This window comes from Nannospalax galili, unplaced genomic scaffold (assembly GCF_000622305.1).
Source record: "Nannospalax galili isolate Female #2095 unplaced genomic scaffold, S.galili_v1.0 scaffold336, whole genome shotgun sequence".
Taxonomy (NCBI): Eukaryota; Metazoa; Chordata; class Mammalia; order Rodentia; family Spalacidae; genus Nannospalax; species Nannospalax galili.
In genome coordinates, this window is record NW_008343385.1 from 6,298,983 (window position 1) to 6,321,529 (window position 22,547).

The 22,547-nt window shown below is 40.5% G+C and overlaps 1 protein-coding gene across 1 annotated transcript in view; it reads left to right on the plus strand.

Annotated features, from left to right (window-relative positions):
- The first annotated feature begins 268 nt into the window (after positions 1 to 268).
- Positions 269 to 22,547, plus strand: part of Tbpl2 (TATA-box binding protein like 2) — a 30,487-nt gene continuing 8,208 nt past the window's right edge. The window contains exons 1-6 of the mRNA XM_008839533.2: positions 269 to 319; positions 3,106 to 3,569; positions 4,327 to 4,414; positions 7,714 to 7,805; positions 11,924 to 12,091; positions 16,786 to 16,880. Of these exons, the coding sequence (XP_008837755.1) occupies positions 269 to 319; positions 3,106 to 3,569; positions 4,327 to 4,414; positions 7,714 to 7,805; positions 11,924 to 12,091; positions 16,786 to 16,880 (958 nt within the window). The remainder of the gene's footprint in view (positions 320 to 3,105; positions 3,570 to 4,326; positions 4,415 to 7,713; positions 7,806 to 11,923; positions 12,092 to 16,785; positions 16,881 to 22,547) is intronic.

A 22,547-nucleotide genomic window follows, 5' to 3' on the forward strand; every position in this document is an offset into this window, starting at 1 on the left:
GACTCTTCTCTCTTAGCCCGGGCAGCATCTCCAGATACAGTCGGAAAGGGGTTTTGCAGGCCCAGCTGAGCTCCGCATCTGGCCGGGCTCACCTGTTCCTCCTCTGCCTCCCGCTTGGCTCATCATCTCATTCGCGCAGTCTGTGCCGCGTGGACCCAGCTGGCCCCATCTCACCACGTGCGGTCCACGGCTGATAAATGACATCTGCGCCCCGCCGGCCCCACTACCCTCTGAGTGGCCCCAGCACCGCGCGGTGGAACCTTCCCCCATGGAAGAGGACGCGTACCTGGAGCTCTACCTGGACCGGTGCGCCGCCCAGGTGAGCCTGGCCGCCGCGCTGCTGCTGCCTGGACTCCGTGGCTGAGCACCAGGGGCTGATGTGTTCCCCTGGGGGGTCTCTTTGAAACGCCAAAGCCGCCTTAAGAGGCAGGCTCAATTATCCAGGCTGTTCGCTTGGAGATAACATAACAACCAAGGTTTCGAACCACAATTCCGAGCCACGTGATACCGACAGGACGAAACTCACTATAGACCAGGCTGACCTGAAACTCAGAGATCGGCCTGCCTCTGCCTTCTGAGTACTGGGATTACAGGTGTGCACCACCATGCCCAGCAAGAGCTACTTTTTAAACAAGCTTTTCTTTTTCTTTTTTTAAGACAAGGATCAGTGCTATGTCAAAAATAATGATGCGTCATAGCATTTAAGGAATTGAGGGAGCGCCTGGCAGGAAGGAAAGGTTTGAGGAAAGATACCTTAGTGATTTTGCAAGGCTGTTTCCTATTTTCTTCAGCTGTGAGGCGAACACACTACAGGTACTTCCCATTGAGTTCACACTAGTGTGAAATCTGACAGGAACTGGCAAGGGTCCATGGCCATTAAAAGTGCCTGTCACTATATTGCTACTGCTTCAAGTTTCCTGTCAAAGTTTAGTGATCTTCAGTGACAGCTTTGTCCCCTGCTACAATGCCATGCTGGTAGATGGAAAAGAGACCCTGGTCACTGCAGTTGTTAGCGCTTTCTTGTAAATTGTCTGAGACCCTTGCCAGTTAGACAGGAGAGGCCATGGAAACTAGGGTGAGGAGCCAGGGCCCATTGTCCTTACACTTTTCTTAGGGCCACTGGGTAGTTGGGGAGTGGTGGAGACTAACAGTTCAAAATGAAATAGTGGTCAGAATCTTATTTCAAAGGAATAGCTTTATGTTTTCAATATTTTTCTTTGAAAAACTAGCCACCCCTGCCATCTACTGGGTGTGTAATAACAGAACAATCCAGTAGGATCCAACTAGAGTCTGGGCTAACTGAGGTACTTTGTCACCCAGAGGCTACAACATGACATGCTCGAGATCGTTTGGTTGTCAGATGTAAGATGTAAAGGATGGGGTTCTCCTGCAAGTAGGGCTCAAAGTAATAGAAGTTAGGTACAACTTATGTAATGTAATAGGGTTTTGGTTTTTTTTCCAGTAACAGTCCATGAATTTTACATTGGCTACTTTCCTCAGGTCTACTCTAATTCCCTCAGTTGCTGGGTATTGATAATTGAGCAGCTGTCCCTGGGCCGGGAATATAATACTTTGATTTAGGCTGGCAATGGTGGCTCACACCTGTAAACCCAGCGCTCTAGAAGCTGAGGCCATCCAGGACTACAATGAAACCCTGTCTCAAAAAAGACATATACACTTTTTAAATTTAAACTTTTTTTTTTTCTTTTGAGACAGGGACTTCCTGTAGCTCCAGCTGGCTTGGAACTTGCTATGTATAGCAGGCTCGTTGGGCGTGGTAGCACATGCCTTTAATAATCCCAGTACTTGGTAGGCAGAGTCAGGTGAATCTCTGAGATTGAGGCCAGCCTGGTGGTATATATTGTGAGTTCCAGGCCAGATGGGGCTATAGGGAAACCATCTAAAAAAAAAAAAAAAAAAAATTGACTAGACTGGCCTTGATCTCACAGAGATCCACCTCTACCTCTCAAGTGCTGGGATTAAAGGTGTACACCACCATGCCTGGTCAATTTAAACTATTCTCATTTTTTTTTAACTTTTAAAAATTTGTATTATTTTTAGCTGGGTGTGGTGGCGCACGCCTTTGGAGGCAGAGGCAGGCGGATCTCTGTGAGTTCAAGGCCAGCCTGGTCTACATAGTGAATTCCAGGACTTCTGGGCCTACAGGGAGACCTTGTCTCAAAAAGACCAAAAAAAAATTGTATGTGTGTATTGCCTGCTTGTACGTAAGTGCACCTGTGTCGTGCAATGCTCTTGGAGGTCAGAAGAGGCTGTCGGATCCCCTGGGACTAGAGTTACAGACAGTTATTAGCTGCCATGTGGGTGCTGGGATTCAAACCTGAGTCTTCTGCAAGAACAATCAGTGTTCTTAACCACTGAGCCATCTCTCCAGCCCCAATTTAAACTATTTTTAACCTTTAAATATCAATACCTTATTTTTCTATTCTAAATTAACATAATTATTATAATTTTAAAAACTCTTTTCACTAGTTGAGTCTTTTAATGAGTGTTGATTAACAGTTAAGACTATATCTTAGGGACTGGAGAGATGGCTCAGGGGTAAGAGCACTGACTGCTCTTCCAGAGGACCCAGGTTTGAGTTCCAGCACCCACATGGTGGCTAACAACCATCCATAACTCCAGTTCCAGGGGATCCAACACCTTTTTTGACCTCTATGGACATTGAATGGCATGGGTGCACTTACATACATGCAGGAAATATACCCATACAATAAAATATTTAAAAAGATTATTTTAACATTCACATTTACTCGAACATGTGAATGTAAAATTGAAATAGTATTTAAGTCAGCTGAAGCTTGTATTGTAGTAGTGCACATCTATTCTATGTATAACAATTGTGAGCATGACGGAGCCGGACTTAGGGGCAACTTACCCAACTTACCAGGATCTAACTGAAATGGTAGAAATGTGTGATACTAATAACTCAGTAGCAGAATTAGACTGGTATGCTTTGTAGAAGGAGGCAGGGCATCAATAGACACAACCTCAAACCACCTTGTAGACTGAACTTGTTGCTCTCCGGCCACAGTGGAATCCCTTTGGTGTAACACACTGGTTTGCTTTGTTTTGGAAACTGCCTAGGATGACCTTGCTCCAGCTATGTCTCACCTGTTCAGCCCTGTGGTACCTTACGATGTGTACCTATCTAATCAATCCAGTCCGGAGACTGTATTCAATTCCCATCTTAGTGGCATCAAAGAACTATCCAATGACTTTTCATCTGTGGATCTTAGCTTCCTACCAGATGAACTTACTCAAGGAAATAAAGACCAAAATGTCACCAGAAACCAGCATGAAATCGAAGAAAAGTATAAAACTCAAAATCAGCAAAGTAAGTTGGCATCACCTGGCAAACAGGACACTGAGCTGGGCTCAAATGGCAGCAGTTTATCAAATTCTCATTCACATCTGTACCCTGATGGTGCCGACTCTGAAGATTCCTCTCCAGAGAAAACAAACTCAGACACCTTATCTCTGTCATCCATAGCATCTATGACACCAATGAACCCTGTTTCAGAATGTTCTGGAATTGTACCTCAACTACAGTTAAGTATGCTTGTTTTATTGTTGTTGTTTTGGGTTTGTGGCTTTTTTTTTTTTTGAGACAGGGTCTCCCTGTGGCCCCAGCTGGCCTGGAACTCTCTGTGTAGACAAGGCTGACCTCGAACTCACAGAGATCTGCCTGCTTCAGCTTCCCAAGTGCTTGGATTGAAGGCGTGTACCACCACACCAGGTAGTATGCTTGTTTTGAAAATCAGTGATGCTTCTGGGTGTGTAGTTGATATTTCTGAACATGACAACTAATTTCAGGATAATAGTGTAGGGAAGAGAATTTCAAATTGCTTTATTCTTTATTGGTTCTTAAGGGATTATAAATAATCAGTTTGGTTATCCATAAAACAAAGCACCAATTCTTTGTTCCTTAAGAGGAAGTTAAAGAGTAACAGATACGTTCTTGAAGGATTGTGTTTAAACCAAAGCACCAAAGTTGCTGAAAAGTATTGTTATGGTATAATAAACACAAGGGATATAAAACTGAGTCTGATTTTCAAACTCATTTGCAGTTGTGTTTTCTATATTGAGTGGTTTTTTGAATTTTGATTTTAGTTGTGAAATTTTAGAATCTGCTGTTTTAGCACTTTGTGGTTGTACAACTTATTAGGGATCATGTTACTACATAGTTCACATTAAGGATTCTCCAGCTAGTGAAGTTGCTCAGGTAAAACCTATAAATGAAGTCGAGAAGCTGTTAATGAATTAGTTATACCTGTTATAATTCTCTAAGTTGACTTATTTGTTCAGGAACATAGTTTCTACCGTAAATCTGGCCTGTAAATTGGATCTGAAGAAAATAGCTTTGCAAGCCAAAAATGCAGAATATAACCCAAAGGTAAGATTTGTCAGTTTTCTTTTAACCATTAACTTTAGTTGATTTTCTTTTGTACGATTATGACATTGGATTATTTATTTTGCAACTTTTTATATTTTTAGTGAGAAGCTTTGGTAATTCAGAAAGTTAACTATCTCACTTTTCTGTTTTGAAGCTATAAAAACATTCATAATCGGTGCTGAATCAAGCAATAATTGAACAATCCTAAAACTGGATCTTTTCCTTGTCAGTCAGATTTTTCATTATGCCTATTTTCAGCCTCATGGGATGCTAGCTTTCTTGAAATGGCCATCATATCTATGGAAATAACTTTTTTTGAGACAAGGCCTTGCTATGTAGCCCAGGCTGGGCTCAAACTTGGAATCCTCCTGCCTCAGCCTCCCGAGTACTGGGATTCCAGGTGTGAGCCAGCCATGCCTACTTGGAAATACTGTTTTGTAAATATTATATCACAAAACTGACACTTGTGTCCTTTTCCATTTACAGTTTCTTTTATTTGAGAAAGTTAAATTGTTTACCAAAGTTTGAGCTTCTACTTGTGTATGATTCAGGGAGTTGCTCTCCCTAAAGTTTAATAAAATCTATTCTTCCTGTCTTGCCAAGAACAAGCATCCTATTTTCAATGACGTATTTGCTTAAGAGATTTGGATTTGTTATTCCAATCAATATGCAACAATTTGTCAGAGTCAGTGCCTCAAAGAAGGTGGCAGGGTGTGAATATAAACCCTGTATTAGGAACACAAAATGAGTAACACCTGGTTCCTACTGGGAACCCTTTCACTGGCTGCACAGTAGAAGACTGATGGAATAAGATGAAAAAAAGAAAAAAAAAGCCCACAATAGGAGAGACCTTGCATACATCAACTATTTATAGATTATTTGCTTTTGACGTTGTGGTAGTATTTTTGCTGACATCTGAATTTAATGTTATTTGAATGTTACTGAAATACAACATAGTTTTCTCTTTTATATTTCACATCATTGGCAATGATTTGGATAGAAATACAGTAGCGAGCTACAGTTCTTCTGGCTGCAGCAATGATTGATCACATTATTGGAAAAAAAAAAAAAAACATAGTGAGCATATTTTATTCCCCACCATCTTCAGCCCTCCCTTTTGTGGGAAGGTATGTATAGGATCTGTCTGAACTTAACACACAAACTCTGCTTTGGCACTTAAGCTACTAGCTTTAAAAAAAAATTTTTTTTTTCATTACAGCTTTAACACATTCAGTAACACATTCTAGAGCAAGGATACATCTCTTTCAAAGGTGGCTGTAAATTTTTAGGTTCATAGTTGAATTAATACAGTTATGCAATATTGAACTCAGTATAAACCCTATAAGACATAAAATTGAATGAGTTTTTACCCTTTAAAGATGATCTCCATTTGATTTTAAGATATGTCGTTTCCTACATTTTTAATGCTACTAACACATGTTTGCACATGTGTCTTTAATCTCTATGTATATGATTACTAGTCACAGTCTACCTTTAAAATTTTAAATTGTGATAAGAAGGAAAAAATTAGCAAAATTTGTGGTGCACACCTGTTACCCAGCACTCAAGAAGCTTAGGCAGAATTATGAATTTGAGGCTAGCCTGGACTATATAGTGAGGGCCTATATTCTTTACAAAAAGGATTTGAAGGTGGATATGGTGGTACGTGCCTTTAATCCCAGTACTTGGTAGGCAGAGGCAGGTGGATCTCTGTGAGATCAAGGCCAGCCTGGTCTATATAGTGAGCTCCAAGCCAGCTTGGACTACAGGAAGACTGTCTTAAAAAAAAAAAAAAAAACTTTGAGAAAATAAATACCAGGTGAAAGCGATACCTTTTAGTAAGCAGCTGAAAAATATTAATGGAGACTTGATCAACTCTGCAGAGGCGACTTGGGGATCTTTTTGCTATTAACAGTTCAAATTGCAGCTGCTTGTCAGAACTTGAAGTCGCCTATGATCTTTTGGACATAGTCTTTTGGACATAGTCTTTGTGTGTGTGTCTGTATGTCTGGTCTTTTCAAGACAGGGTCTCCCTGTAGCCCCAGCTGGCCTGGAGCTCAGACATCCACCTGCTTCTGCCTCCTTAGTGCTGGGATTAAAGGTGTGCACCACCACAGCCAGCTAGACGTAGTCTTGCATGAATCCACTCCAGTTTCATTCCCAGCTTCATGGGGAGAAGTTTGAGAGTATAGGACCAGTAGGAGGAGCAGGTCATTTAGTGCCATGTCAATGTGATGGCTGGCTGGACTCAAGTCAAGTGTATTAGCACCACCTGGAGGGTTTACTGATGTAGCTGACCCAGGACCACACACTTGATGGAGCATAGTTTCCCTTCATCTTCAGCACGACATGTCATATGTTGTATTCTCTATTTTAGCTGTTGGGGTACATTCTATAGTCTTGCCAATAGCATACATAATACATATGGTTCCTCTTTAGTGATTTTATGTTTGTCTTGAGACAGTGTGAAGCTATGTAGCTCAGGCTGGCCTTAAACATACAGTCCTCTTGCCTCGGCCCCCTAAATGCTGGGATCATAGGCATGTACCACCACATCAGATTCATGTATTTTTTGTTTTGTTGAGACAGGATCTCAGGTATCCCCAACTGGTGTCAAACTTGATATGTAGCCAAGAATGACCCTAAACCTCTGATTCTCCTGCCTCCACCTCCAAAGTGCTGGGATTACAGGTGTGCACCACCAAACCTGGTTTATTCAGTCTTAGGAATGGAGCCCAAGGCTTCATGCATGCAAGACAAACACTCTATCAATTGAGCACACCCTCAGCCCTCCATATGTACTTTTAATCTTGGTTTTGGTTGTGAGCCTGACCCTTCAACAGCTGCACCATCTCTCCAGCTCTTAATCTTACTTTTCAAAGGCTTCTGTAAAAGAAAAAGGAAATATGTCAATGCAAGTCTAATTGTGGTTTTATATCCTATCTTCGCCATTTTCTGTGTGATGTTGGTTGAAGACTTAGTTTCTTGTGTGTTAGAAGGGGCCAACACTAGACTCAAGTTAGTCTTGTTCTGGGTATAAATGAGAGAAAAACTGGAAAGTTCTTAGCACTGGACTTGAAATATAACAGGTATTCTAATTTTAGAATTCAAAACAGCTATATGATAAGTTTATCTTATTTAGAATCATAATTTCTGTTAACGTCTGAATATATTCTCCCCACATTTTTTTCCTATTCAATTTCAGTTTCTTTGAGATTATTTTCACATGCAACCCAACTTTTCAACTTGTCTATTGTTAAATCCAGGCAGAGACTAATTCTTTTGCCTTCTGTGTGCAGAGGTTTGCTGCCGTCATAATGCGAATCCGAGAACCCAGGACAACTGCCCTCATATTTAGCTCTGGGAAAATGGTCTGCACAGGTGCTAAAAGGTATGAGGACATAGTTTCTAGCCCTACCTGACAAACTCATGGTCATGTAAATCAAAGAAGCATAGCATTTATTTGAAACCTCATAACTGTAGCAAAGTATTTTTCTTTGCCAAATAGTTAATGCCACGAAATGCTAAATTTGGGGTTAAAAGTGTTTAATTTTAATAATACTGAGTTATAGGCCACACCTTACAGCCCCTAGTATTAAGTTAAATTTAAGGGAACTTGGGTTCTGTTCTCAGCACCTATATAGCAATCAACAACTGTAACTCCAGTTCCAGGAGATCTGATGCCCTCTTCTGGCCCCAGCAGGCATTGCATAATACAAGTGCACTTACATACATGCAGGCATACATTACACTCATACAAACAAAATAGAAATACTTTTTAAAAGATCAAAGGAACTTAACTGGACTATTAGAATCTGTTTTTAAGAGGCATTAAAAGCTCTAGTCATGGGTCTGGAGAGATGGTTCAATGCTTAAGAACACTGGTCGTTCTTGCAGAAGACCCAGGTTTGAATCCCAGCACCCACATGGCAGCTAACAACTGTCCGTAGCTCCAGTTCCAGGGGCTCCAACAGCCTCTTCTGTCTTCTGAGAGCATTGCACAACACAGGTGCACTTATCTACATGCAGGCACAACACTCATACACATATAATAAAAATAAATATATTTTTTAAAAAAAGCTCTAGTCATGACAAGCTGTCTTAAACCTGAGGACAACATTAGTGTGGATTTTCCTCATTGCAGATAAGTGGGTAGAGCTTTCTAAATGTGACACTTCTGGAGCCTTCACTCAGGAGGCATCTCTGAAAAGACTCTTTCCTGGTTCTCTGCAGAGGAGGCCTTGAGCTGATGTGTGCTCTTTGTTCTCCCTGTAAATGTTGGAAGTTGAGAATGCTCTTCTGAAAGGTGGCTCCAATTTCTCATTTACAGAGGCACCAAGCTTTCCTTTCCTCCTATGAACACTGGCTGTGGATATTCTTATTTACATTTTCTAAATGGATTGGCAAAAACTTATTGTTTTAATTTACATTCTCTTGATTTATTAGTGAGAGTAAACATCTTTCATAAGCATGTAAATTGCTTACTCTATCTTTTACACAGTATTCTAGAGACATTTGCCTTTTGTTAGTACCTTTTTGTATTGAAGTATCTTTGTCATTTTTGCTGTAAATATTTTCCCTGGTTACTATTTACTGTTTTTTAAAAGGCTTTTTTAAACACAAATTTTTTGGTACATGGTCAATCCTTTTTTTTTTTTTTTTTTTCTTTATGGTCTCAACACTTGGTTTCATGCTTAGGAAGGCATTCGTCTTGTATAGCATTATATAAACATTGACCTCCCTGGTCTTTTTTTGCTTTTATGTTGTACTGGGAGAAAGGATAGTTGGCTTTTGATTCATCTAAAGCTCTGGAGATGGGAAAGTTCTGCACCAGTGTAGGCAGCCACTCATCACCATGACTGTCAAGAACCAAAAATACTTGAATTAATTAGATGGAACAAGCCTAGAATTTTATTTCAGTGTAAGATAATTTATTTCCAAATCATCAGTCAGTATTCAAATACACTTACTGAAGAATCTATTCTGATCCCACTTTCTTGATTTTTACATATTGAGTTCTGTGCAAGTTATCCAAATGAACTTCTGGGCCTTTTGTTCAACTGGTCTATACATCTCTAGTCCCAGAAACCTCCATTCCTAAGTAGTCATTGACCAACTGTGCAAGATATATACAAAAGTGTTCATTTCAGCCCTGTTTAAAATGGGGAAAATTAAATATCTAGTAAGAGGGTATTGATTTGTCATAAATTAAAATTGTACTACTAGCCACATACACTCATATTGAATTAGAAAATGTGCCACAACATGTTATATTAGATTGGTTGGGAAGCAGGCAACTAAATTGTAAGTTTATTATCCAACTTTGTAAAATATTCTAATTATGTGCATTCATGAATGTCTTTCCATATCCGAATTTGGTTTCTAAAATCAGATGGTAAAGTGAGTTCAGATAGAGATACGTGTTATGTGAATTTATTTGGTTCTTGAGTTTTACATAATGAGTTGTGAGAATTTAGTTCATATGAGATACCAGTGGGGCTAGAGAGATGGCTCAGTGGTTAAGAGCTCTTGCAGAGGACCCATGTTTGGTTCCCAGCACCCACTTGGTGGCTAACAACCATCTGTAACTCTAGTTCCAGGGGATCTGATTCCTTCTTCTGTCCTTTGCAGGCGTTGTACAACATGGATACACTTACATATATGCAGGTATAACAGTCATACACATCCTAAAAAGTGTTTAAAGTTTTTAAAAAGTTAAAAAAGATATTGTCAATTTTATCCAAACCTGATTTCTTTCATTGTAATAGCAAAGGTGAAAGGATACCATGTTTGCTTAGGATAAGTGGAAGGTCAAATTTAATTATTACCACTAGTGGTGAGATTCAAGGCTTTAAATCCATTTTCTAGTGTTTGGACAATATGTATGTAATACTTTGAGCTATTTTAAAAAGAAACTTCTTTGTGAAATTTACAGCTGTTCCAGAAACCACATAACTATGCAAACTTTCATAATTTGAATTATTAAAATGAAAAATGTAATGGGTCAGTTGAATGAAATGTAGTTTTTTAAAGTGGAAACTGTTGCTAGATATGGTAGCAAACATCTACATCCCAGGACTTGAGGGGCTGAGTCAGGATAATTGCAAGTTCAAGTCCAACCCTGAGCTTCAAAGCAAGACCCTATTTTTTTCTGAGACAGGATCTCCCTGTTAGCCCAGCTGACCTGGAACTTGATATGTAGAGCATGTAGCTTAACTTTGCATTTTTAAAAATTTATTTTTTATTTTATGTGTATGAGTATATTGCCTGCATGTAAGTGCACCTGTCTCAGTCTCATGGAGATCTGCCTGCCTCTGCCTCATGAGTGCTGGGATTAAAGGCATGTCCCACCATGCCCTGCTCAGCAGCTCCCTTAAGAAAAAAAAAAAACTTAAAAAGAAATGTCATTGCTAACTGGAGACATGGTTTTGCTGGCACATATCAGGAGTTCGAAGTGGGTAGGAGAATCAATATTGAAGCAAGGTGTATGACACAATCCACATACAGGGCCAGTCATGGTAAAAGAATCTAGATAAGAGAATCCAAGGCTTCCAGGCCAGCAGGGCCAAACTGGCTTTTCTTTCAAGAACTTCTGACTTACAACCTAAAGATGATGGGAAGGCCACAGGAGAATAGTTTTCACATAATTCACTCTCCAGGTGTAACCTGTCAGCTCCTGCTACTCACAGTTTTGGTAGTGACAGGTGAACAGTCTTTAATGAAAAGTAAAGCCTCAAATCCCAGGACTTCCCACTCTCTGCCTTGGACTTAGGGTTGACAATTTGAAGAATGTAACTACAAGGTGGGATGATTTTTTTTCCATGTTGGGTATGAGTCTTATAGCAGATGTATGAGAAGTCCTGAGCCAAATTGGGCAGGTTTTAAGGTGTTCACTTTTTTTGAACAATTTGTCTCAAAGTCCAAGTCTATACCACTCACTTGACACATATCTTCCTCATGTTATGTTTTTGAATGTCTTTGTGTTTTTTTGTTCCCATACAAATGACATACACACTCTTTTAGACCAAATGGTGGCTCTCCAACAGTACTGAGCAACAGAAGCACTTAGAAGGCCATGAGCAGCAATTTGCTGGTCCTGATCCCAGAGTGTTTGTATGTCAGAGGTTGGGCCTGGACAATGGCCTTTCTGACAAATTTTCAGAAGGATCTGAGGACACACTTTGAGAAACAGCATAATAGTTAATTTTATCAAATAATATTTAACACAAGTAAAAGGAAAACACTTTATGTATGAAAGTAAAATATACTGAAATGTGAACATTGGACAGGTAGTAGAGAGATACTCAGAAGTGTAAGGTAGATGAAGGACAGGCAGTGAAAGGGACATGGTGATTAAGATGCCATTAATCATGTGTGGCTATGCATGCCTGTTATCCCAGCTCTTGGGAGGGTGAAGTAGGAGAATTGCTGTGGGTTACAGGCTAGCCTGGGCTATATGATTAGGCTCTCAAAAAAAAAATGTTCTTAATCATGTTTGTACCTCCCCAGTGAAGAGCAGTCTCGACTCGCAGCGAGAAAGTATGCTCGTGTGGTGCAGAAACTTGGGTTCCCTGCCAGATTCCTCGATTTTAAAATTCAGAACATGGTTGGAAGCTGCGATGTGAAATTTCCCATCAGGCTGGAGGGTTTGGTGCTGACCCATCGGCAGTTCAGTAGGTATGATGGTTATCAAGTTTAACTTTGCATTTTTAAAAATTTGTTATTTTATGTATATGAGTATATTGCCTGCATGTAAGTGCACCTGTGTTGTGCAATGCCCATGGAGGTCAGAAAAGGGTGTCAGATCTCCTGGAACTGGAGTTATGGATGTTTGTTAGCTGCCATGTAGGTGCTGGGATTCGAACCTGGGTCCCCTGCAAGAGCAATAAGTGCTCTTAATTACTGATCTCTAGCCCCTAACTTTGCATTTTTCAAAGATTATACAGCTATACAGTTCAGGCTGTTTATACAAGGTGACTTTCAGAGAAAGTGACTTACCAATAAACAAACTAGAAGGCATGGTAGATGAAAGGGTTAAAATGCTGTGAGTCCTCAAAGGTTACAGTATGGGCCCAGTCTTTTGAAATAGTGGTTCTCACATCTAAATTGCATGGTGAGCACTTGGACAATCTATTAAACACACATCCCCAGCTGGGTTTCTCCCAGAGACTTAACTTGCAAGATTGTAAAGCTTGCACCCCGTGTCAGTGCTACTGGCACGAAGCTCTATGTTGAGACTCTCTAATCAACAGACTTAAGAAATAGACCCAAGTGGCTTTGGGAATGGCAGTGGGGGAAGTGAAGGGCAAGGCTGGGTAAGCTAAGTAAGGAGGGGCTGACAGCTGGAGAGTAGAGAAAGGGTTGGAGAGGTGGCTGTGACACAGCCTATGAGTGTGGACCTATCTAGCCTTGTTTATGTTTTGTTGCGGAGAGATTTGTGTAGCTCTATTTTGTCTTTAATGTATTCCTATCCTGAGGAAGTATTCTAGCCTTCCTGGCTTCTTTCACCCTAACCGCTCATCTCCACAACTAGAGTACCTCCCTGTCCCTAGCTCAGACCCCAGGGAAGACAGCTGGGACTTAACAGATCAGCACCAAACCCCTCTACCCCTTTGGGATATGCACCTGGGCCAAAGTATCCAACCTAATATAGAATTACAGATGCTTTTAAATTCTCTTGATCACTTGTCTTTTTTTAAATTAAAAATGTTTAAAAATTATTTTTAGTGTAGTTTGCCTGCTTGTATACCATATGCATGTGGTGCCCTCCGGAGGCCAGAAGAGGGCATTGAATCCCTAGGAACTGGGGTTGCAGACAGCTGTTAGCTGCCATATGGGTGCTGGAAACCAAACCCAGGTCTTCTGCAAGAGCAGCCGATGCTCTTAACCACTGAGCCATATCTCTAGCTATTTAAGACTTTTCATTACAACATTTTACCTCATCTTTGTCAGGGAAAAGTTACTCTGTTCAAACAAGTGCATAAGGAAAATTGAAGAAGGCTTCATTAGCTCTCCTTTTAGACATGATCTCACCAGAAGTTTTAAAATGTCTAGTTTTTTTTTTTTTTTTTTTTTTTTTTTTTTTTTTTTTTTGTTTTTTTTTTTTTTTTTTTGTTTTTTTTTTTTTTTTTTTGTTTTTTTTTTTTTTTTTTTGTCTTTTTGAGACAGGGTCTTCCTGTAGCCCCACCTTTTTGAAAAAAAAACTGCCAGAGGGCCAGATGGGAATCAACTGCCTGGCTGTTAACCACTTGAAGTGGGCCCACCCCAGTGTCACATTCTTGTTTGCCAGTTTTATGAACTCACACATCTTTGTTTTGTTTGGCTAGAAGTGTGCTTTGTGTCCCAAGGCTGTCTATTTCTAGTCTTATTCTAGCCTCCCTTATATGCACTTTGTCAGGCCTTCATCCATAGAGTGTGGATTACAATTCCAGTTTGTGTTTTTGACATTGGGAACTTTTAAGAACACTTTTCTTAGCAGAAAAAAGGGCTTCTTTTTAATTGCCTGTATCTCGTAGGAAACATGGCACCCATCAGTTATGACTAGGTCAAGTTTGTTCTTGGTTAAAACTTCGAATTAAATTTTATTTTACGTATATGAGTGTATAGCCTGCATGTATACAAGTGCACCCATGTCATGCAGTGCTGGCAGAGGTCAGAAGAGGGTGCTGAATTCTCTGGAACTGGAGTTATAGGTGGTTGTTAGCTGCTATGTAGGTGCTGAAAACCCAAACTGGGTCCTCTGCAAGAACAGCCAGTGCTCTTAACCACTGAGCCATCTCTCCAGCCCTTGAATTAATTTTTAGTTTCCTACATTCTTCTAATTTATAGTTCAACGTCTAATACAGGTGTGTCCTGGTTTGGTTTGGTTTGGTTTGTGTTGTGTTGTGTTGTGTTGTGTTGTTTTGTGTTGTGTTGTTTTGTTTTGTTTTTTGTTGTTTTGTTACCAGATCTGGCTATGTAGCCCAGTCTGGTCTCAGATGTGTAGCTATCTTCCTGCCTCAGCTTCTGAGTACTGAGATTATAAACATGCCACGCCAGCTTTCCCTCCCTCCCTCCCTCTGCCATGAAACCCAGGGATTGAACTCAGGACTTCATGTGCCCTAGGTAAGTGCCCTGCCACTGAGCTACATCCCTACCCCACTTGTTACTTTCTCTTTCTGTGTCATATTTATCCTTATAGTTTTCTATGAGCATTTCCTCTTCAATTTCGACTCAAAAATACTGATGATAAATACTTGTTAAAAGAATAACATCCAGGTGATTACCATGTAGTGGATGCTGGGGTGATACTGGCAAGTTATGTAGCCATAGTCCCTTGCCCACATGGAGTTCACTGACTAAAGATAAACCTGCCAATGCCAGTCACGAAATGTAGTTCCGAAACAAAGGCCCTCTGGCTTGCTATGGAACTCTGAGTGCACTTTGTGTTACTGGGGGTGGGGAAAGGTCAAGGAGCGCTTCTGGGGCGTGAAACTTGAAAAGTGACTCAAGGTTGAGCTGGCCAAGAAATTGGCAGGTGTTTGATAGTCACAGTTCATATTAGATGGTCTCCGTTCTTAACCAGAAATGATCCCTTTTCTCTACTTGACCCTCTTAATTTACACTGATAATACATCTCTAATCAGGAGTTCATTATGCTTGTTACTAGAAAACTGTGGTTTTGACAGTGACCTCTATGCATTCAGACAGGCCACTTCAGGCTGACCATCTTTCCAGCACAAACAGCTGCTGATGGTTTTATTCATTGTAGAGCTGCATGGCGTTTGTCTATGTGGTCTGGATTCACCCTCTGTGCGCAAAGGTTCATGTACACCCTAGTTGCCATTTTTTTCAGAAGTTTTGTTCTCCTTCTGTTTGTTCTCCATGAGCCATTGTTTTTTGCTGTTTTTTGTTTGGTTGGTTGGTTTTGGTCTTTCTGAGACAGGGTCTCCCTGTAGCCCCAGCTAGCCTGGAACTTGCTATGTAGACCAGGCTGGCCTCGAACTCAGAGATTTGCCTGCCTTAGCCTCCCAAGTGCTGGGACTATAGGCATGTACCACCACACCCAGCTATGAGCATTGTTTTGAGAATAGTTTTATTTCCTTACTGTTTTACCCCCCAGCTTCTTTCGGGACGGGTTCTCAATCATTTCTAGGACCCTGTGGTCTCTGGGCTGGAAAGTGGAGAGAGCTCTTAAGCCCTATCACCCTTTGCTCCATGGAGACTCCAGCTTATATTTGCTAGTAAATATGAATTAATTACTATTTATAAAAACAAATTCTGAATTTTACATACTTGAGATAGTGTAGTCAGGTTTCTTTTTATAGCAGCTGTCCAAAGACAAATAGTTGTGGTTTATTTTGTAGATAAGTTACTAAATATTTTCAGTAAGTACAATGTACACAAAACGTGCTTATTAGGAACTTGGAAAGTTCAGAAAAACATGTTTTATGTACATGTTATGGCAAGCTTTAGTTGAAAGATGAAAAATATTGGGGCTGGAGAGATGGCTCAGTGGTTAAGAACATTAATTGTTCTTGCAGAAGACCCAGGTTCAAATCCCAGCACCCACATGGCAGCTAACAACTGTCTGTAACTCCAGTCCCAGGGGATCCAATAGCCTCTTCTGTCCTCTGCAGGCATTGTACGACATGGGTGCACTTACCTACATGCAGGCAATACATGCATACACATAAAATAAAAATAATAAATAAAAAGTTTTAAAAAATGAAAGATGGAAAAATTAGTAAGATCTTAATATATTAAATCCAATACCCCAAATTAATTTTTCTAATAACCTGGAATGACTTAAATGAAAAAATGTCATAATCAAAAGTTAATTTTGAAGTTGGGCAAGGTGCCACATGCTTGAAATCCCAGCACTCAGGAAGCTGAGGCAGGAAGGCCCACAAGTTCAATACCAGCCTGGGCTATACATAGCAAGTGCTAGACCAACCTTGGAAACATAAGGAGACCCTGTCTCAAGAAATAAGTAAAAATTCTTTTTGAGGCAGAGCCACACTATAGCCCAAAATAACCTTAAACTGTCAGTCGTCCTCGCAGCCTTCCAAGCTGCTGAGATTACAGGCATGAGCCACCATACCTGGCTCAACTGAAAATTGAATTTCTGAATGCTGTGTTTGCACTCAGGCTTAGGGGTGTAGTGGCAGAACACTTGCCTAGGGTGTGTGAGGGCCTGGGTTCAGTACTAGCATGAAAAAAATGTTTACACTCAAGACTCTTCTTTTGTTAAGATAGGTAAGCACTTTTTAGTGAAATAGCACTTGTTTGTAACTGCTGTGGCATGCACCTTCAATATACTGGATCTTGAATGTTTTGGAGAAGCAGATGAATAGTACTATTTTTAACTTTTCCTTTTTGTGACTTAACAGTTATGAACCTGAACTGTTTCCTGGCCTTATATATAGAATGGTAAAACCACGAATTGTGTTGCTTATCTTTGTATCTGGAAAAGTTGTGTTGACAGGTAAGGTCTAAGATTGTTATCTGACTTTCCTAAAATTCAGTAGCTGTTTGTGTGCGTTCTTTCCTTCTGAGCAGTTTTTCTACCATTTCAAGGTAATTCTTGCTATCCTGGGAAAATGGAAAATAGAAAAAAGAATATAATACCACCCATAGGTGATTCCTCAAACAATGAGATTTTTCATGTATTATACTATTTTTATGTACATTTTTATCTTGACATCCTGCCTTTTATTAACCATTGTAATGCATGCAGCTTAACTTGATGTTACAAACTTTTCAAGGGGGCTTTTAATAGCTGCATGGTATTGTAAGACAGGAATTGGCAAACATTTCTGTAAAGGGCCAAACTATTTAGGCTTTATGGCCTCCTGTGTCTCTGCTGGAACTGTTGAATTTTGACATCACAGTACAAAAGCAGCCATGACCATCACATAGAGGAAGGGGCTCCCAACTGTGAATGTTACACAATTTAGGTATATCACATAATGATAGTACTCTTTATTTCCCTTCAACCATTAAAAAATATATAATTCAACCAGGCATGGTGGCTCACACCTTTAATCCTAGCCCTTGGAAGGCAGAGGCAGGTGGATCTCTGAGGTCAAGGTCAGCCAGCTGGGGCTCCAGGAAGACCGTGTGTGTGTGTGTGTGTGTGTGTGTGTGTGTGTGTGTGTGTGTGTGTATGATTTTTGGCTCACAGGATACCAAAAATAGCACACTGGCTTCAGCCAGCAGACCTGTTTCCTGACTTCAGTTGTCACAGGTTACTGGATCAAACTTATCCTCCTTTGTCGGACACGTCTATGATCCTTCTTTGTGACTTATAAATGGCACAAACGTATGACTATTTTTACTTGTGGAGAATTATTACTGCAGATACTCAGAAATGGAACCTTCTTTTAAGGATATGACTGTTTTCAAGATTCGCAATAGAAATTGCCAAATTCCTTTAAGGCATCTACAATGCATTCTCCTATATCAAACATCCCTTCCAACAATGTATCTAAATATCTTTTACCAAACCTTTGGCAGCATTCAAAAAACATTACAGTGTTGGGAGGATGTAGTTCAGTTGGTAGAGGGCTTGCGTGCCAGGCACAAAGTCTGATCACAAAGTCTCCAGCAGCCCATGAAAACTGGGCACAGTGATATACCCTTGTAATCTCAGCACTTGGGAGGTAGAGCAGAAGGATCAGAAGTTCAAGGTCATCCTTGGCCTCATAGCAAGTTCAAGGCCAGCCTGGGCCACAAGAGACCCTGTCTCAAAACAATTAATTAATTAAAAATTGTGAGAAAAGAACCCATCAAAAACACAAACTTTTTTTCAGTCCTGTAAGTGAAAATGATCTCTCTGCTTAGCCTCACTGAAAATCAGAAATAGATAAAAACTGATCACTTTGCACATAGCCAATAAAGAGCACATATTTCATAAATAGCACATATGTAACTTACCCTTTTGTCCATTTTGTTTTTACTAGGGGTCCCCCACTCCCCACTCAGAATTTGTGAGTTCACTATATTTTTTTTTAATTTTTTAAAAACTTTAAAAATTTTTTTTATTTCATTTTACGCACGTAGATAAGTGCACCCATGTCATGCAATGCCTGCGGAGGTCAGAAGAGGCTGTCAGATCCCCTGGGATTGGAGTTACAGACAGTTGTTAGCTGCCATGTGGGTGCTGGGATTCAAACCCGGACCGGATCTTCTGCAAGAATAACCAGTGTTCTTAACTACTGAGCCATCTCTCCAGCTCCATGAGTTCACTATAATCTTAATCCTTGTCTATGTTTGTGCCTTTTTTCCAGTTGGCTTGTTTTTACCAATTTTTACATAAAGGTACTTTTTTTTTTATTCTGAAGAGAAATGGTTGAGACTTTTCTGTAACAGTCTATTGAAGTTTACTACTTAGGTCTAGTTTTGGTCAACCTTTTATACATCTTTATTTTGTCTTTTTGACACGGGGTCTCCCTGTAGCCCCCAGCTGTCCTGGAATTCACTATGTAGACCAGGCTGGCCTTGAACTCACAGAGATCCGCCTGCCTCTGCCTCCCGAGTGCTGGGATTAAAGGCACACGTCACCACACCCAGCTATGCATCTTTATCTTAAAAATATTTTTTTATTAATTTTTAAATTATGTGTATATGTGTGAGTTTGTGCACGTGAGTTCAGTGCTGGAGTTACAGGCTGCTGTGAGCCACCCAACATGCATGCTGGGAATTGAACTCAGGTCCTCTAGAAGAGCAGTATGTGCTCTTAACCACTAAGCCATCTCTCTAGCCCCTATATATCTTCTACTCCCTGCCCCCAAATTTCAATTTTATATGGCATGAGACAAATTCCTCTCCACATCTCACTCCCAAATAACCAGCCAACTTGCAGGACGTTTTCTTCCTCAATTTGTGATGACTTTTTTGGACTTACTTTTATATTCAGGACTGTTCTCAATTCTGCCTTTATGCCAGGATCATGTATTACATACAATTCCATTGCACTTAATCTCACGTAACTTTAATTCTTGCATTCTCTATAAATGCAAAGGCTACTTTCCCCTCACTGCTTCTTTTTAAAGTTTCTTAGCTCCTCTTCAATATCCTTCCAAATACTCTAAAATTTTCTATAATTTGACCCCATCTAAAAATATTAAGATTCTGTAGTCTGAATTAATCTAAGAAAAGCTGATAATTATCAGTTTACCCTCCAGCAACATGGAATCTCTATTAAAAGGTTACTCTTAACAACTCTTGGGTTAAGGTTTCCTTCTTTGCTTTAAGAAATAACTATGGTTTTTTTGTTTTGTTTTTGGTTTTTTGGTTTTTTTTTTTTTTTTTTTTTTTTTTTTTTTTTGGTCTTTTTGAGACAGGGTCTCCCTGTAGCTCCAGCTGTCCTGGAACTCACTATGTAGACCAGGCTGGCCTTGAACTCACAGAGATCCACCTGCCTCTGCTTCCCAAGTGCTGGGATTAAAGGTGTGGGCCACCACGCCTGGCAAGAAATAACTATGTTTTTAAAATGTTGAAAAGCTATTTGGAATTCAGGAACCTTTCGAATAAAGCAAAGCTACAATTTCTTCAGGCTCTTCTTAATCTATGGGGTAACTAAGACCCCATAAGGTCCTAGAAGAAGGGAGAAAAGCCTGCCAAGAAAATTGGATAATAGAGATTTTGGAGGCAAATATGGATGCCACCTAAGGAAAAAAGTTTTCAAGACATTTAAAAAATACCTTCATACAATTCTGTGTGCTGTTATAAATCAATTTTGGAGGGTGGGAGCTTTAGACAAGGCAGCTCATTATGTAGCTGAGGCTGGCTTGGAATGCTCTGTGTAGGCCAGGTTGGCCTTAAACCTGTGATCCAACTGTCTCAGCCTCAGTGTTCCAAGTGTTAGGTAAATCAGTCTTATTGAAAATAAAATTACAGCTGGGTGTAGTGCACCTGCCTTTAATCCCAGCACTTCAGTGGCAGAGGCAGACAGATCTCTGTGAGATTGAGGGCAGACTGGTCTACATAGTGAGTTCCAGGCCAACTAGGGCTACAGGGAGACCTTGTCTCAAAAAGACCTGCCCCCCGCCCCAAATGAAACACCCAACAACAAAAAACAAATTGCCAAGTACAGGCTAAGTTCCCATTATGAGTTTCTTTTTAAAATTAAAAAAAAAAATTTATGTGTATGAGTGTTTTGCCTGCATGTATGTAAGTGTACCTGTGTGTGCAATGCCCATGGAGGCCAGGGTGTCGGAGTCCCTAGGACTGAAGTTTTTAAATGGTTGTGATCCACCATGTGGGTGCTGGGAATCAAACCCAGGTCTTCTGGAGGAGCAGTCAGTGTTCTTAACCATGGAGCACCTCTCCAGCACCCATCATGAGCTTCTTTATTCACAATTCAGATCAGCTTTACCATGTATCCTCCAAAGTCATGTATACAGTATTAGAAGTTTCAAATCACAACAGTAAAGGAATGTTGTTCAAAGGAAATTAAGAAGACTATAAATACACTTGCTTTGAAATTTGCAGTGAGTGCATAAAACACACAAATTTCTTTATTCTCACAAAGATGTGAATCATCCTTTTGAGGAGGATGTGAAACATTTTTGTGTTTTAACTAAAATTTAAGTCCTATTACAAAGCAAAAGTCAATCCATGATTAACACTAAGTGATGAATGATAATTCATTGGGATTTTTATCTGTTTATGCTATATTGTCTCAAACTGCTTTGTTTAGAACTAAGGAACCTTACAGAGGTTCCTTGTTTAATCTTGAGTACCTAGGCTCATCTCTCCTGAAAAGGGATTGAAAACTCACAGGCCCAATTTGGTGCAAATAAACACCTGGAGAAAAGGACCAATGAGGTCTCTTTTCGGCCTTTCCTCTAGACAGAAGCTGGGGTGCTTGAGTAGGGTACCCAGTGGAGTCCTAGACACTCACATGTGGCCTTGGACACCTTGGACACTGGTGATCCTTAGACCTGTTTTGAAAGCGAAGTCCTAACAACCACAAATAACAAATTCACTTTGAATTTGTGGAAAATAACTGACCACCCCAGTCCTTTACTATGTAGGACCTCCAGAAACCTAATGTATGAAGTACACATGTGGCTACTTAAAACCATCCCAGCCAGGCATGGTGGCTCAAGCCTATAATCCTAGCATTCATGAGGCTGAGGCAGGCAGATTACCACGAAGCCAGTTATGGTATAGTGAGTTTCAGGCCAACCTACACTACAGAGTGAGACTGTCCCCCAAACACAGCCAGAAACGCTATTGTGTACATTTGTACAGTCCACCTATGTAAAATTGTTGTCCTCCTCCAAGAGGCCAAAGTTGCCATGTCCATGGCTACCTGAATGTTTTGACAGAAGCCCTACTAGCCTTCCTGTCACTGTCCCTGACTGCAGACAGCAATGTGACCTAAGCTGGCTTTACTGTTTTCCCAGGTTTCTGGTTGTTTTCTGTGGCTGATATGACATTTAGGATTCATGTGTTTCTCAAACCACAGTAAAAGGGTCTAGCTGGGCTCTGCTGGCACAATCTACAGTAGGAGGGAGCATGTCAACTTCCAAGTCTAAGATGTAGCATAATTATAGAGTTAACGTGTATTGGGCACTTACAGGCCAGACAGTGTGCTTAGAACTTTTAAATGGGGGTGGGGCGTCTAGTAAGCTCTGTGGCTGTACTTTATACCTCAGGGTCCTCACCTATAAAATGGGGACAATGGTGAGATTTGGTAACTTCAATGTCAGACAACTGTGCTTGCTGCAGTGCAGGGGGAATACAAGCAGCCTGGCTTCAACCCTCCATTTTATGTTACCCTGTGCCCAGCTCTTCAGTGTCTGTGAAAACACCCATGTGCTCTCCTGTGCATCCTCTTCCTGATGTTCCTTGTTAGTGGAAAGAATGAGAAATGCTCTCTCAACGGTGACAGTGAATGGGTGTGATAGCCAGGAGGATGGACTCTGGAGACCAGCTGTCTGGGTTGGCACTATTTACTGGCCATGTGACCTTGGACGGATTGAAGTTCTCCACTTTGGTTTCCATACTTGGAAAGTGCAGGTAGCTATAGAAACTCCTTCCTAAGTATACAAAGGACATAGAACATAGTGCCTGGTGCATGGACATCAAGTAAAGTCATCTCAGAGAAAACCTACTCTTAGGGTTGTTCCCCTATCATTAA